This window comes from Centroberyx affinis, unplaced genomic scaffold (assembly GCF_046629955.1).
Source record: "Centroberyx affinis isolate AG114_WGS23_722 - 3 ecotype Tasmania unplaced genomic scaffold, CSIRO-AGI_Caff_v1 ptg001278l_1, whole genome shotgun sequence".
NCBI lineage: Eukaryota > Metazoa > Chordata > Actinopteri > Beryciformes > Berycidae > Centroberyx > Centroberyx affinis.
The window spans coordinates 51,646-63,606 of NW_027279787.1; the positions used below are offsets into that span (position 1 = coordinate 51,646).

The window sequence follows — 11,961 nt, forward strand, 5'->3', positions numbered from 1 at the left end:
TGCCTACAAAGCCTCACAAAACCTCTTTTGACCTCAAAGCCAAAACTTTTGGACTAGTGCAGAGTAGACCAGGCAGAATAGAAGTGTGGTATGCAATATGAGCATAGCAAACCTGTGCACTTATGTCTTTAAGGTCTTTGAAGTAAAACCACACAGGAGATTTTCGTGGTCCACAGTCAAAAGTTCAACACTGTTTTTATTCATTATAAATCAATACATTTCATATAAAAAGGACAAAGGGGGTCTGAAATAAAACCATTGTAGATGTAAACCTCACAGATCTGGTTATGGGCACCCTCTTACCACCCTGGACCCAGTCAGGCTCTTGATGAGCCAGCATATCTGGTTAACAATCACTCACTCATCCCAAAACACCCTAGGCTATATTTAAGATCATTCAACAGTTTTTGAAAGTTTTAAAACGGAAATAATGTGGCTGACATCAATCTCTCGGCAAAGCATTGCTAGTATAGTGACTTAGCAGGGCATTGGCTTTTGTGCATTTCATTACAACCATCACCAGCAGTCGACATATTTGTGAAGTGCGCATACTATATTACTGTATAGCAGTTCAAGGATGTGAAGTCTTTCAAACTCTTGAAGGTAAACAATATAAAGCTCTGTGTATCGCCCAATGTAACAGTCCTGAATGTAGCCCAGGTATCTTCTGTCCAGAAATGACCAAGACCTAGCTTTAGTCTGTTTGGAGATTACGGATTTCCAAATACTGGATAAATGAGATCAATGGGGCAGTTGAGAAATGCCAGCATTGTTGTGTTGTACACACCTACCCACTTCTTGAATATCGGTGAACATCAAAAGGGTAGATGCTAAATGGAGCACAGCCCTGGCTGTTGAAATAAGCTAAGCCACTAACTGCACTTCTCAGCACTAAGTATTTAGCACTCAATTAACACTCAATACAGAAGAGAGGGTGGGTCTGTTTTCAAAGAAATCAACTTGAAATTTTAATAGATATTTCAACTTTGATGACTCAAAGATACAAATGTAATTGTCATTTGTATCATCTCTAAAGATAAAATGCCCCAGTGACAGAATTTGAATATATTACTGTTTGCCATATACTTGCAGGCCAACAGTTGTCAAGGCAATAGAAGTACAACCAATTCATCCTCACAGCACCGCAAGATAAAATCGTCATAAAGCATCAAATTCTGAATTGATTAGTCCAATCAAGATGATTTCACTGACTCTGACCCTCAAGGTAATACTCATGTTTTGATGGTCAGACATTATTAGCAGACAGGTTGTCCCAATTTCCCTTCTTCTTTATGCAATATGAAAAGCAAGCCTATTTATGACAAAAGTCATATCACCAGTGTTACCAGGTCAAAATGAGCTGTCAAATGATGCTCATGGGAAAAGGTATGGCTTTCTGTTGCCTGTTTTTAAAGCAAGCCTTTACTTAACTCTGCGGGGTTATGGTGGGTGGGTGAAGATTAAAATGGACCACATGTCCAATTACTAAAACACACATGGAAGGAGGAAAAAAAAAACAAAGTAAAACAATAACTTAAATAGAAGTGCTTAAAACATAACAGTTCTTAGAGCCCTTTCAATAACCAGAAAATAAGGTTGCAAAGCGGGAATCCCACCCCAACAGAAAAGGAGAGAGAAATGAATAGCGGTAATGGTAATACTAATATTCATCAAATGATTCACAGATGTACAGTTCACTTATAGGTCATATCCTTCCCCTCCCTCCCAAGTATTTCTCGTCTCTCGGTCAGTGGCCCCCCCAGGTCTGTGAGCCGCGGCTGCCCTCTGTTTCAAGTCTGTCGGTGGTGGGAGAACCCTCAGTCTCAGTACATCTCCCCTCTTCCTCCTTTGCCCTCAGTGCCTCCTCCTCTTTTTTCCTGCGTTCCATCTCCCACTCCACAAAGGTGTCGAAGAGGCTGGGCCAGGCCTCGTCCTCACTGTAGTTGCTCAGGTCAGGCCCGATAGCCTGGGTGAAGTTGAGGAACATGTTCCACGTGTCCCGCGAGATGCCCCGCACACCTGAGGGGTTCTCTCCTAGGAAGTCCAGCCAGCGCTCCAGGATGGTGGGCATGTCCTGGGTGAAAACCAGGCGCCACAGGGCGATGGCGATGTCGCGCTGCAGTGAGCGCTGGCCCTCGTCTGCGTCCAGGCCAAACTGGAAGGTGAAGCGGTACAGGTCCTTGAAGCTCTCCTCGCCCTGGGCCTCCAGCAGCATGCAAGGGAAACGTGAGCAGATGCCCTCAAGGCTGTCTGCCTGGATGGCCCTGCAGCCCTCCACAAACTCCTTCCTGATGACACAAGGAAAACAGAATGATATTAACCATCTCACTCAAGAAAATGAGGCCCAGAAGTAAAGTCTGTACTTCTCAACAAAGCTATACGAGCAGCAGTGGACCTAACTAATAGCTAAAGTTGCCAAGAGCTACAATAAAACCACTTTAAGTCATCTAACACAAACAGCAGGCTGAGTAACTGCAAGAATACTACAAACACATCAACTGGACAAAGAAAGAAGCCCAGCCTAGCTCCTTGCAGTTTAATAAAGCAACAGAAAAGTGCCATGAGATATAGGTTTCTGTCAATATAACTCTGACAAACAGTACAAAAAGGCAGATATGCTTTGGTATCTAACCCCTAGAACAATGTAGGCTTTTCAAAATCAGATGTAATATAATAGCTTCAGTAAGCAACAGTTGACAATGAAACATGTTCCTAACCAGAGAATAGCTGTTGTCCAAAAAGCCTCTGGATAGAAAAGTGCTGAGTTAAAAATCAGAGAGGGGGAGCAGTGACAAGTGACCCAGCCAGCAGGCAGCCCTATTCATCTCAGACACTAACTGCCGAGTGGGAGTGCAGCGTCAGAGCCGGATCCATTTTCTGTGTGCCCCCTACCTGTCAGTGGACAGTTGTGTGTAGAGTTGAGTTGTTGAAAACTGAGTGGTGAGGGTGGGGTGGATGGACTGCTGCACAGTGAAAGACTGCGGACTAGGAGGTCAGACAGTGCAGGGATAGACAGTGGTTGCCATCTTATTAAGTGATCAGAGGTGAGGCAACAAGCTAGTCATCCTAATAATACCTCATCAATTACACACCCCAACCCCATCTTACCTTGTAAACTTGCACATGGTGGCTGCCTGAAACTTCCAGGCAAGAACAAGCACTCGAAACTCTGCGGGGTCCACGCACAGGTCGTTGCAAAACCTCTCCATGCCCTCCTCCAAGATGGCATCTTCCTGCTCATCCTTGTAGCAGCAGAACAGCTCTTCGATGCGCAGCAGCGATAGCCCATCTCCATCCACCAGACACTCTTCCTTACGCGGGTCTCCCATCACTGTGGGGATGACGGGCGTCTCCACCGTAACCACGTCCTTGGTGCCATTAGACAGCTCACTGGGGGCTTTGCTACACGGGGCACTGGGCTCTTCCTTGTGCCCTCCCCCACCGCCTGCACTACCACCTTTCTTGTGGTGGGACTTGGAGCCACTCTCCTTGTCTCCACTCTTGCTGCCGAGTGAGGACGTTGGATTCTTACACTTGGTGACACACTGGCCCATGTCTCTCTCCTGGTCCCTCTTCTGTCTTTCCTCCCCTCCTTCAGGCCCCGTCCGAACCACCTAGGCGCCTCTGCTCTGGCCTGGTGAGACGTCTCAACATGCCCTCAGGCCCTGAGGTAAAGGAGAATTTAAAATAAATAGTTCAAGGTCATAGAGTGTAGCTCTCTGCAATGTTGATTCAGTCTTGCTCAAGATCAAAAAAGGTCAAGATCCATGTTTCTATGGCTGTTAGTAGAACAAAATCAAATGCTGATTGCTATAGTGAATGATGAAGGATCAGTTAGGCAGCTGTGGAGCTCTGCCACCACCCTAGCCTAGAGGTGAGGATGAGAGAAAGTAAGGTCTGCATGTACAGAATGTATACACAGAATGCTTACACAGTGTGGGTTACCATAGAAACTCTGACAAAAAAATACAAAAAAAGACAACATGCTGGTAACCACAGAAACCTCAAGAGCTAGAAATGGTTTGTGTTACACAGAGCCACTAATAGAAAGAGTTTTTGACATCGTTCTTCAACAGGGGCCATATTGCTGCTCTCTTTTTTTTTTAGATCCAACAGATACAGGCAGCAGATATGCAACGGTGCTTCCCATATCACTATCACCACCATGATGAGATGCCAAACATTAAAAAATTATAATCACAAGCTGCTTAATAGCAACCCTGGAACAAAACTGGAGCTACAATAGCTGCCAATGAAAATTGCAATGCCCAAACCCTTTTACATCAATGGCTCTGATGTTACATCTACACAAGAAACATTTGAGTTGCTGCAGAGTTTGAAAGAATAAAGTAGCAAGTTACTCACAGACAATTCCTCAGATGCCAGTGGCCATTCTAGATGAAAGTGTCGTCCTATTCTGCTCCATTGTTGTGACCTTGACATCCGCAATGCTGAAAGACACATTATCTTGTCATCATAAGCAGAATGTGATAGCCTGTCTTTCCCAATCCTGCAGGACTATTTTTGTCAACATGCCATGAATTTGTAATTTGAGATCAACAAAGCAGCTTTGTTTAACCCAAGATTATTCAGTTAATTATTAACATCTAAAATGTAGACCACTTATAATATTTAATTTTATATATATATATATATATATTGTATACAGTGGACTTTACATTTCTGGGACTGGGGTTGGTATTCACAGGGTGTCCAGAATATAAGGAATATATTAAGGAACCTCTCACACAATGCTAGCTCAATGATTCAAACAACTCATGATCACCCTTAGTCATTGTAAAATCCATGATTTCACTTCTTTAACCACATAATGGTTTAACTTCCTCGACTTTGTATTGTGTTCCTTTATCTTGGTAAGTCAAGATTCTTGGTGGTTTAGATCAGTACAAATAAAATATATCAAAAATCCAGAATGTACAGTTTCTACAGCTCATTACACAGAGCATGTAAAGGCAAAACCGTCTCTCTGGTACATCCAGGCTAAATCTAACGAAAGCTTGAAGGCCTAGTTATTTACTATAATTCTTTATTATCTAGCTTAGCTAGCTAGCATGCTAGGTTAGTCAGACATTGATATCGATAGCTGCTATCTACCAACATAGTTTACAGCTACTCCTGCAAAGTCACAGTGTATACCAATTCAGATAAAATACTAACGTCTTGAAATATGTAGCAGTGGCGATAATGCATAGTTTGCAAGTTGGACAGGTAACGTTAGCTAGCTAACATTATTTAGCCAAGTTAGGTTAGTTGGCATTGGCAAGTGACGAGCACAAACAGGATCAAGTTAGAGAGCTTTTAAATACACTCACGCCAATCCAAAATGTCATGTTAACGGTAATTTCTTGACTGACTATACTTAGTATTTTTCTTTTTACTACTCGCCAATTCAGCTGCTACTCTCTATGAAGCTGTTGTTGACTCGCAAAGGAGACATCACCGCCACCGGGCCATTTGCATCAAAACTGCCTGGCCCTGGCGTCGTCGCCATAGCTAGCTAGCTAGCATCAGCTTGGTTAGCGAGCATAACGAAAAGTTAGCAATCAGCTAGGTCTTTCGATCAAGCCAACAAGAAAATAGAAAATACCCACGTAAGGAAACTTACCTTTTTAAAAACATCTATTACATGGAATCGGATGTACATCACTACAGGAATGCCAATCCAAAATAAGTAGTTAATAAGTTAGCCAAGCTAGCGTTAAAGACCAGCAAAGAACTGAGGCAAACTCGTCGCGTTAACTCAGATTGCTAGCTAACTAGCTAGCAGCTGGCAAGAAACTTCCACATCAATGTCGAGTTTTGCTTCGCTTTTAGAAAAAAGACATAGCTTGCTATCAACCCTTATACACTTTTGAATCCACTTGGAATTTTGTCCGGTCATTGAAGTGAGTTAAAAGATCATCTCGGACTAAAAGCAGCCAGTTTCTTTGTGCTTCCCCTTTAGTCATTGAGTGTAGTGTAGCTACATTATGGGAATTTTCCCTGCATCACTTCCTCCCTGCAAAACAAGCATCCATCTAGCAAACACACAGCTGATCTTCATCGCAGGGATGGGAGCGATAAGATTAATTATTTATTTTAAGGAAACAATTTGTTCATAATTACTATCTTATATTCAGATGTATAAGTCTATATGAAACCATTTAGTAAAGGAAAGGTTTTAGCTTTGGTGTTTTTATATAGGGCAATTTGAAAGAATAATATATAGCTATACCTCTTTATGGAGGTGTTAACCACCTTTGATCATTGATCTGAGATATAACGTTAGTGGGTCTTCAGGCAGTGGACTGCAAAAATTGAGAAATGTAGCAAGTGGGAAACAAGTTACACACTTTCCGCTGTAAAAATTGTTCGACGGAAAGTAGAGGCATTCATTTAGTTTGGTTTTTGTTTTGTTTTTTTGTTTTTCCGTCGTCTCGTTTTTGCAACCTTCCCGTTTAGCAGCCAGTTTCGGTAAACGTCATCACTGAGCGACAATGTGATGCTGTCCAAGCTAGCTAACGTTAACTATCCATCCCTTCAGACGGAGCCGGTAGGTCAAGTTTTGTAATGTTTAAAAACTGTATAGCCTTGTGTGTGACAACAGAAGTGCTGGTTGTTAAGACGTATCGCACTTACTTTCTAATTTTACCTTCGTTCGTCAACAGCAGATACCTAGTTTGAGGAGTAAGTGCTAACGATAACGTTAACTAACCATACAAGTGACGCACAGGCATTACCCAATGGCTTGTGTTTGGGAATACAAAATCGATATAGTTACATCTACATTGATACTTAGGAATAAAGCAACGACACTATTCTCAATACATCCTTCAGCTTAACACACAGCAGACTCATGATACCTTTCCACTAATTAACTGTAAGGTTATGTATGCGAAACAGAGACGTGTTTATGTTTTCAGTGCCATCTAATGGCGAGTAATGGAAACACCAGAAAGATTTTTATACAAGTAATAGACACTGTACGTAAGACCCCATCCAAAAACATACTGTACAGGGTTTATACCAGTAATAGACACTGTGTGACCAAGGCAACTTTGCACCAGTCAGTCTCAAGTCTTGAGGCACAAGTCTCAAGTCAAAACTCAAGTCTAATGTAGAACACCAAGTCAAGTCAGAACAAATGAAGAGTCCAGTATCAATGTAATATCTTAAAGACAACAAAATGTCTTGGACCTTTTCAATGCAATATGGTTTTAATATTATAAAAACCTGGTAAGAGCGCGATGAGTGTGATTTCTATAATCGGTTTCAACTTCAATAAATTCAATCATTCCATACAAATTCAGAAAACAGAATTTAAATTCAGTCGTCTGGTGGAACAAATCTCATCACTTTCAATCTAAGTCATTTACACAAACACAAGATCTTTTGTCAAGACTTTAGAAACCTTTTCAAGTCATCAAAGTACAAGTCAAAGTCAAGTCCCAAGTCACCAGAACCCAAGTCAAGTCTTCTCTTCATGCATCAAGTCAAGTCTCAAGCAATTAAAATTGACTCTAGTCTCACTTGAGTCCAAGTCATATGACTCAAATCCCCACCTCTGCTTTGACTTTTTCCTGTCTTCAAAAGCTGCATTAATTATAGACAGCTTGATTTGCTTCACTGTTCAGGTACACGCTGATTTCTCAGATTTGGAGCCCTGATGACGGCTTCCACTCGTCAGACGGTGTTGTCGCTGTACAAGCGTGTGTTTCGCATCGCCCGAACCTGGCAGGCACAGACTGCTGTCACCAGCGACACAGAGACTGAGAGAAAGTACATTGTTCAGGAGGCCCGCAGTCTCTTCAGACAGAACCAACAGGTGATTAAATGTTTTCTGCTCTCAGAAATGAAAGTGCAGTGGATTTATGGCAGCTAATTTGACTAATCGTCTTCTTTGTTGCTTCTCTAAAGCTGACAGATCAAGAGTCAATAAAGAAGTGCATCGAAGAATGTGAAGCAAGGATAGAAATAGGTAAGAGTGGAAAGATGCCACAAGATTTCTTACCTATTGACCCACGACTCAACAAAGGTCCTTCCCATCCTTGTGGTTTTGAACAACAGAATATATGGGATGTGAAGTGAATGTAATCTTGGATCTAATTCCCTCAACAAAAAAGAATAAGTAAAAAAAAAAAAAAAAACCTAGGCAGAAAAAGAGCAGTGGAAGAAGCAGAAACACTAGTATGAGCAGGGTTTATAATGCGATAAATAATAGAAATAGAAACCTAGAGTTGTGCTGATTGGCAGAAATTATATCAGAAAAATATTTGTCTTTTGTATCCATGGTTATTTATTTGTTTGTCTATTTATTTATTTAGATTGTAAGAGGTTAGTAAGTCCTTAAACTGTAGGCAATGGACATGTAGTTTAGTGTTTTTCCCTCCTACATTCAGCTCTTGCACATTCCCTTTTTAGATCATGGGTGCTGCCATTTAACCATGGGGATGTTCCAACAGAAGCTAGCTCTTATGATAGCTTTGAAAGGGCTAAAGCATCTATGACAGAAGAGCACAAGTGGTTAAAGCACCTCAAAAATCATCTGTATACTTAGGGAAGCAGGTGGCTGATGTCTAGGACCAGGGCTCCAGGATGGAGGGTTTTTAGGGAAGTTATATTTGGTGAAGGGCCATGGCTAAGAGACAGGGGAAGTGAGTGGCAGGTGTGGTAGGCTCTGAACCCTAGCTCAAAATATTGATCGCATCAGAATTATCCCCAATTAGAATATCACAGACAGATAGAATTAAAAAAAATCTGATTACACAGATGTTAATGTTCTTAGGATATTACTAGACACCAGTTTTGAAATTTATATTTGGACATATTTATGTTGAAATTCACGTCCATGTTGATTTAGATATTTCCTGACTTCATATGATCTTGAAGATGCCCTCGAACTCATACTGTTATTTCCCTTTAATTTGACAGGTCTACACTACAGGAACCCATATCCAAGGGCGGTAAGTGTTAATCATGCATCAGATTATCTTTTTCTGTGTCTGTGTAGGTTACATTGTCGTTGAGAGGTTTAATTCAACATTTTTCTGTCCATGTTGCTGCAGAGCTACCTGCCTCCGATGGGACTGGCAACGCAGAAAGGCAGGAAGCTGCGAGCACAGCAGCGCCTCAGGAAGCAGGCCAAGCCAATTTACTTACAGTCACATGACGAGACCTGATGCTCCAGCTACTCCATCCTTGCCAAGAGTTCAGGTTACCAAGGACAGGAAACTGGAGTGCAGGCACAGGCTGATCTCAAGGGTTGGGTTTTCATTACCAGTCATTCAAAGATGCAAGAAAATCCGTCGTTCAGGAAAAAGCCATTTATTTTCATTGTTGGGGCACATTGTAAAGATTTTTTTACTGTAAATGCAGGTCTTATCTATAGTTGAAGGCTTCCAGCTACTGACTCAGAGGAACACTGTCAGTGTTGTCTATCTTGTAATATAATATGCCATCAAGTTGTATTATATGTTGAATTTATTTATTATTCCATGTGAAGAATTGTTATACTAATTGTGCATAAAATTAGAATCGTATAGAAAAACAGATTTGGTGTGTAAAGTGCGTCAAAATGCAAATACACATTCTGACATGTTTTCACTGTGTTGTGCCACCTGTGACTTGTTCATTAGCAAGTAATTAAACTGCCAAGAAACATGGTTTATACTGTGATATGAAGTTCCTCTTATACCTGAGTAATAAGGATGTGACCTGACATGAAGAGTTTTAATATACTGTACAGTATGTGGTTCCACAATAAGAGGATTAAATCCCCTGTAATAACTTTACTTAACATCATAGGGTAACCTCATTTTATATCTGCACCACTCAAAGCAAAATGCCTCAAAAATAATTGAATAATCTAAGTCTGATCAATCAATCAATGTTTCTTCTCTCATCTCTGCCCATAGGGGATAGCAGCAAATGTTCATCTATACAAAATATAATGTCCTAGCTCATAATAACTTAATTTGACTGTTGAAATTCAGTGGTATTCCCCTTTAAGAATTGCCCGTGAAACAAAAACATCATACTGTAGTCGTAGCCATTTGATAACAAGGTTGCAGTTTATAAGGTAATCATTCATTATGATTCTCAAGAAAGTAAAAACAGCCAGCCTCTATAGTTTGAGCATCAGTGTAAATATCTTGGACCAATCCATCAGTCAGGCTGATGTGTGCCTGTGTATTTCTTGCCTATAAACTTATTTTCCAGGCATAATAGTTGGCTCAAAAGGGTGAAAAAACTGTTGGTCTCAGAGATCCGACCTCCAGTTCCCAGTCACCCAGTTGGCAGAGGCATGCCACCACTGTCTTGTTCCAGTGTTTCTGCAGCTGATGAACGGGAAGTAGCTGGTAGAGCAGCCTGTGGTGGACAGGGTTCCTCAACGGGTGCTGGTTTTGCAGACAGGAACCGCATCAATGTTTTCTCTCTTCTAGGAACAGGCCCCTAATATCGGCCCCATTCTTTGGCTTCTCTTCCATATGGGTGGTCTGTGTGTTCACCTGGAATACAAAAGGAAAATATGAAATCCATTCCAAAAATGTTGGCAAAAATACGCTGGAAAGGAAGCTGGGAAACAATTGAGATTTACATTTCACTTGTCAGCAATTCAAAGCCATTGTAGTCTGTGGGGATGATGCACTTCCTGGTAAAGTTCAGAGACACTCCAGTGAGGAAAGACTGGGTGAAGTCAATTCAGAGAGCTTGTAGACTGTGGGAGGGCTGCTGTATATCTATTCCTGTCATTATAGACATCTGAGCACATACTGTATATTTAACTATAAGTGTAATCAAACAGGGGCAATAACAATAATAAAAAACTTTATATAGCACTTATCTAAAAGCAGAGGTTACATGGTGCTTTACAGGAAGGCATAAAAACGAGGAGATATGATGGGAAACAAGATTAAAAGATAAATATGTGAAATGAATAAGATAAAAGACAAAACAAGTTAAACATGGAATCCAAAACAATGATTTAAAAGCAAGTCTATAAAAATGTGTTGTGATTTAAAGTGCTGTAAAAGGTGATACAGAGTTTGCCAGTCTTCCCCCATGCCGCCTCATGTGGGAGACAGTTTGCTTTAAAAACAATAGGGAAATTGGTTTAAAATCGCTCAAAACAGCAGAATGTTTTTGATCAATCAAACAAATTCTGGTCAGGAGGGTCTGAAGATCTGAAGTCTTATGTTTTCTATCTTTTTGGTAAAGAAAACCAAGAACTCCTCACACTTTTCTGGGAAGGGAATAACAGCGAAAAACCATGAAAAATACCCCCAAAGTTATGGCAATTGTTTTGCTACTCGGAGAAGTTGGAGAAGTATGCCACACTCGCAACTTTAACCATCTTCTTATACCTGAACATTTGGTCTTTAATAATATCCTAATTAATTTGTTGCTTGTTTTTCTTCCAAATGCTTGGAAGACACAAACAAAATGCCTTACTGTAGACCTGGGGAAAAACATATTTGTATATTGACTCAAATATTTGAACTAGTTATTATGTACTTGATTAATCTTGCCAGACACTTAAATAGCCTCAGTAGTGCCCTCATAACAAGGATTTCCCCCCCTCATTTTCACATTAATTTCAAGCAGCTTTATTTCCCACCTGTAGGAACTGCAGCCCGGCTCAGAGATCAGTCACTGAGGGAGGGGGTGGGACCTGGCCACCCACATATTGGGCACCTTGCCCAGCATCACCCTGCCGAAGATGTTCTCCAGCTCAGCTAACAGCAGCGCCTGACCTTCTAGAGCCCCGCCGGATGTTCACCGGGCCGACATGCACCACCTGAGTGAGCCTGAGAGGATCGAGGGGAGACAATGCTGTAATGAAATATCCACTGTGAAGTATGTCATGACTGCATTGTGCCCAGGTAGATCCATGCACATGAGTTATTAATAACCCACGTTTAATGAGTGTGCGATTTCAAGCGATATCCCCTCTAGCATACA

General features: G+C 41.2%; 2 protein-coding genes across 2 annotated transcripts; one reads left to right on the forward strand and one right to left on the reverse strand.

The window, feature by feature from the left end:
- Positions 1-173: 173 nt before the first annotated feature.
- On the reverse strand, positions 174-5,973 carry dcun1d3 (defective in cullin neddylation 1 domain containing 3). Its single transcript, XM_071525260.1, has 4 exons — positions 5,627-5,973; positions 4,366-4,451; positions 3,109-3,665; positions 174-2,288 (listed from the first exon to the last, which is right to left on the reverse strand). Exons 3-4 carry the CDS (start codon positions 3,552-3,554, stop codon positions 1,748-1,750), a joined length of 987 nt encoding a protein of 328 aa, XP_071381361.1. The 5' UTR covers positions 3,555-3,665; positions 4,366-4,451; positions 5,627-5,973; the 3' UTR covers positions 174-1,747.
- Positions 5,974-6,241: 268 nt separating this feature from the next.
- lyrm1 (LYR motif containing 1) lies at positions 6,242-9,721 on the forward strand. The gene is made up of 5 exons (XM_071525264.1): positions 6,242-6,553; positions 7,635-7,825; positions 7,918-7,978; positions 8,932-8,963; positions 9,066-9,721. The coding sequence occupies exons 2-5, from the start codon at positions 7,667-7,669 to the stop codon at positions 9,177-9,179; spliced, it is 366 nt and encodes a 121-aa protein (XP_071381365.1). The 5' UTR covers positions 6,242-6,553; positions 7,635-7,666; the 3' UTR covers positions 9,180-9,721.
- The last annotated feature ends 2,240 nt before the right edge of the window (positions 9,722-11,961 follow it).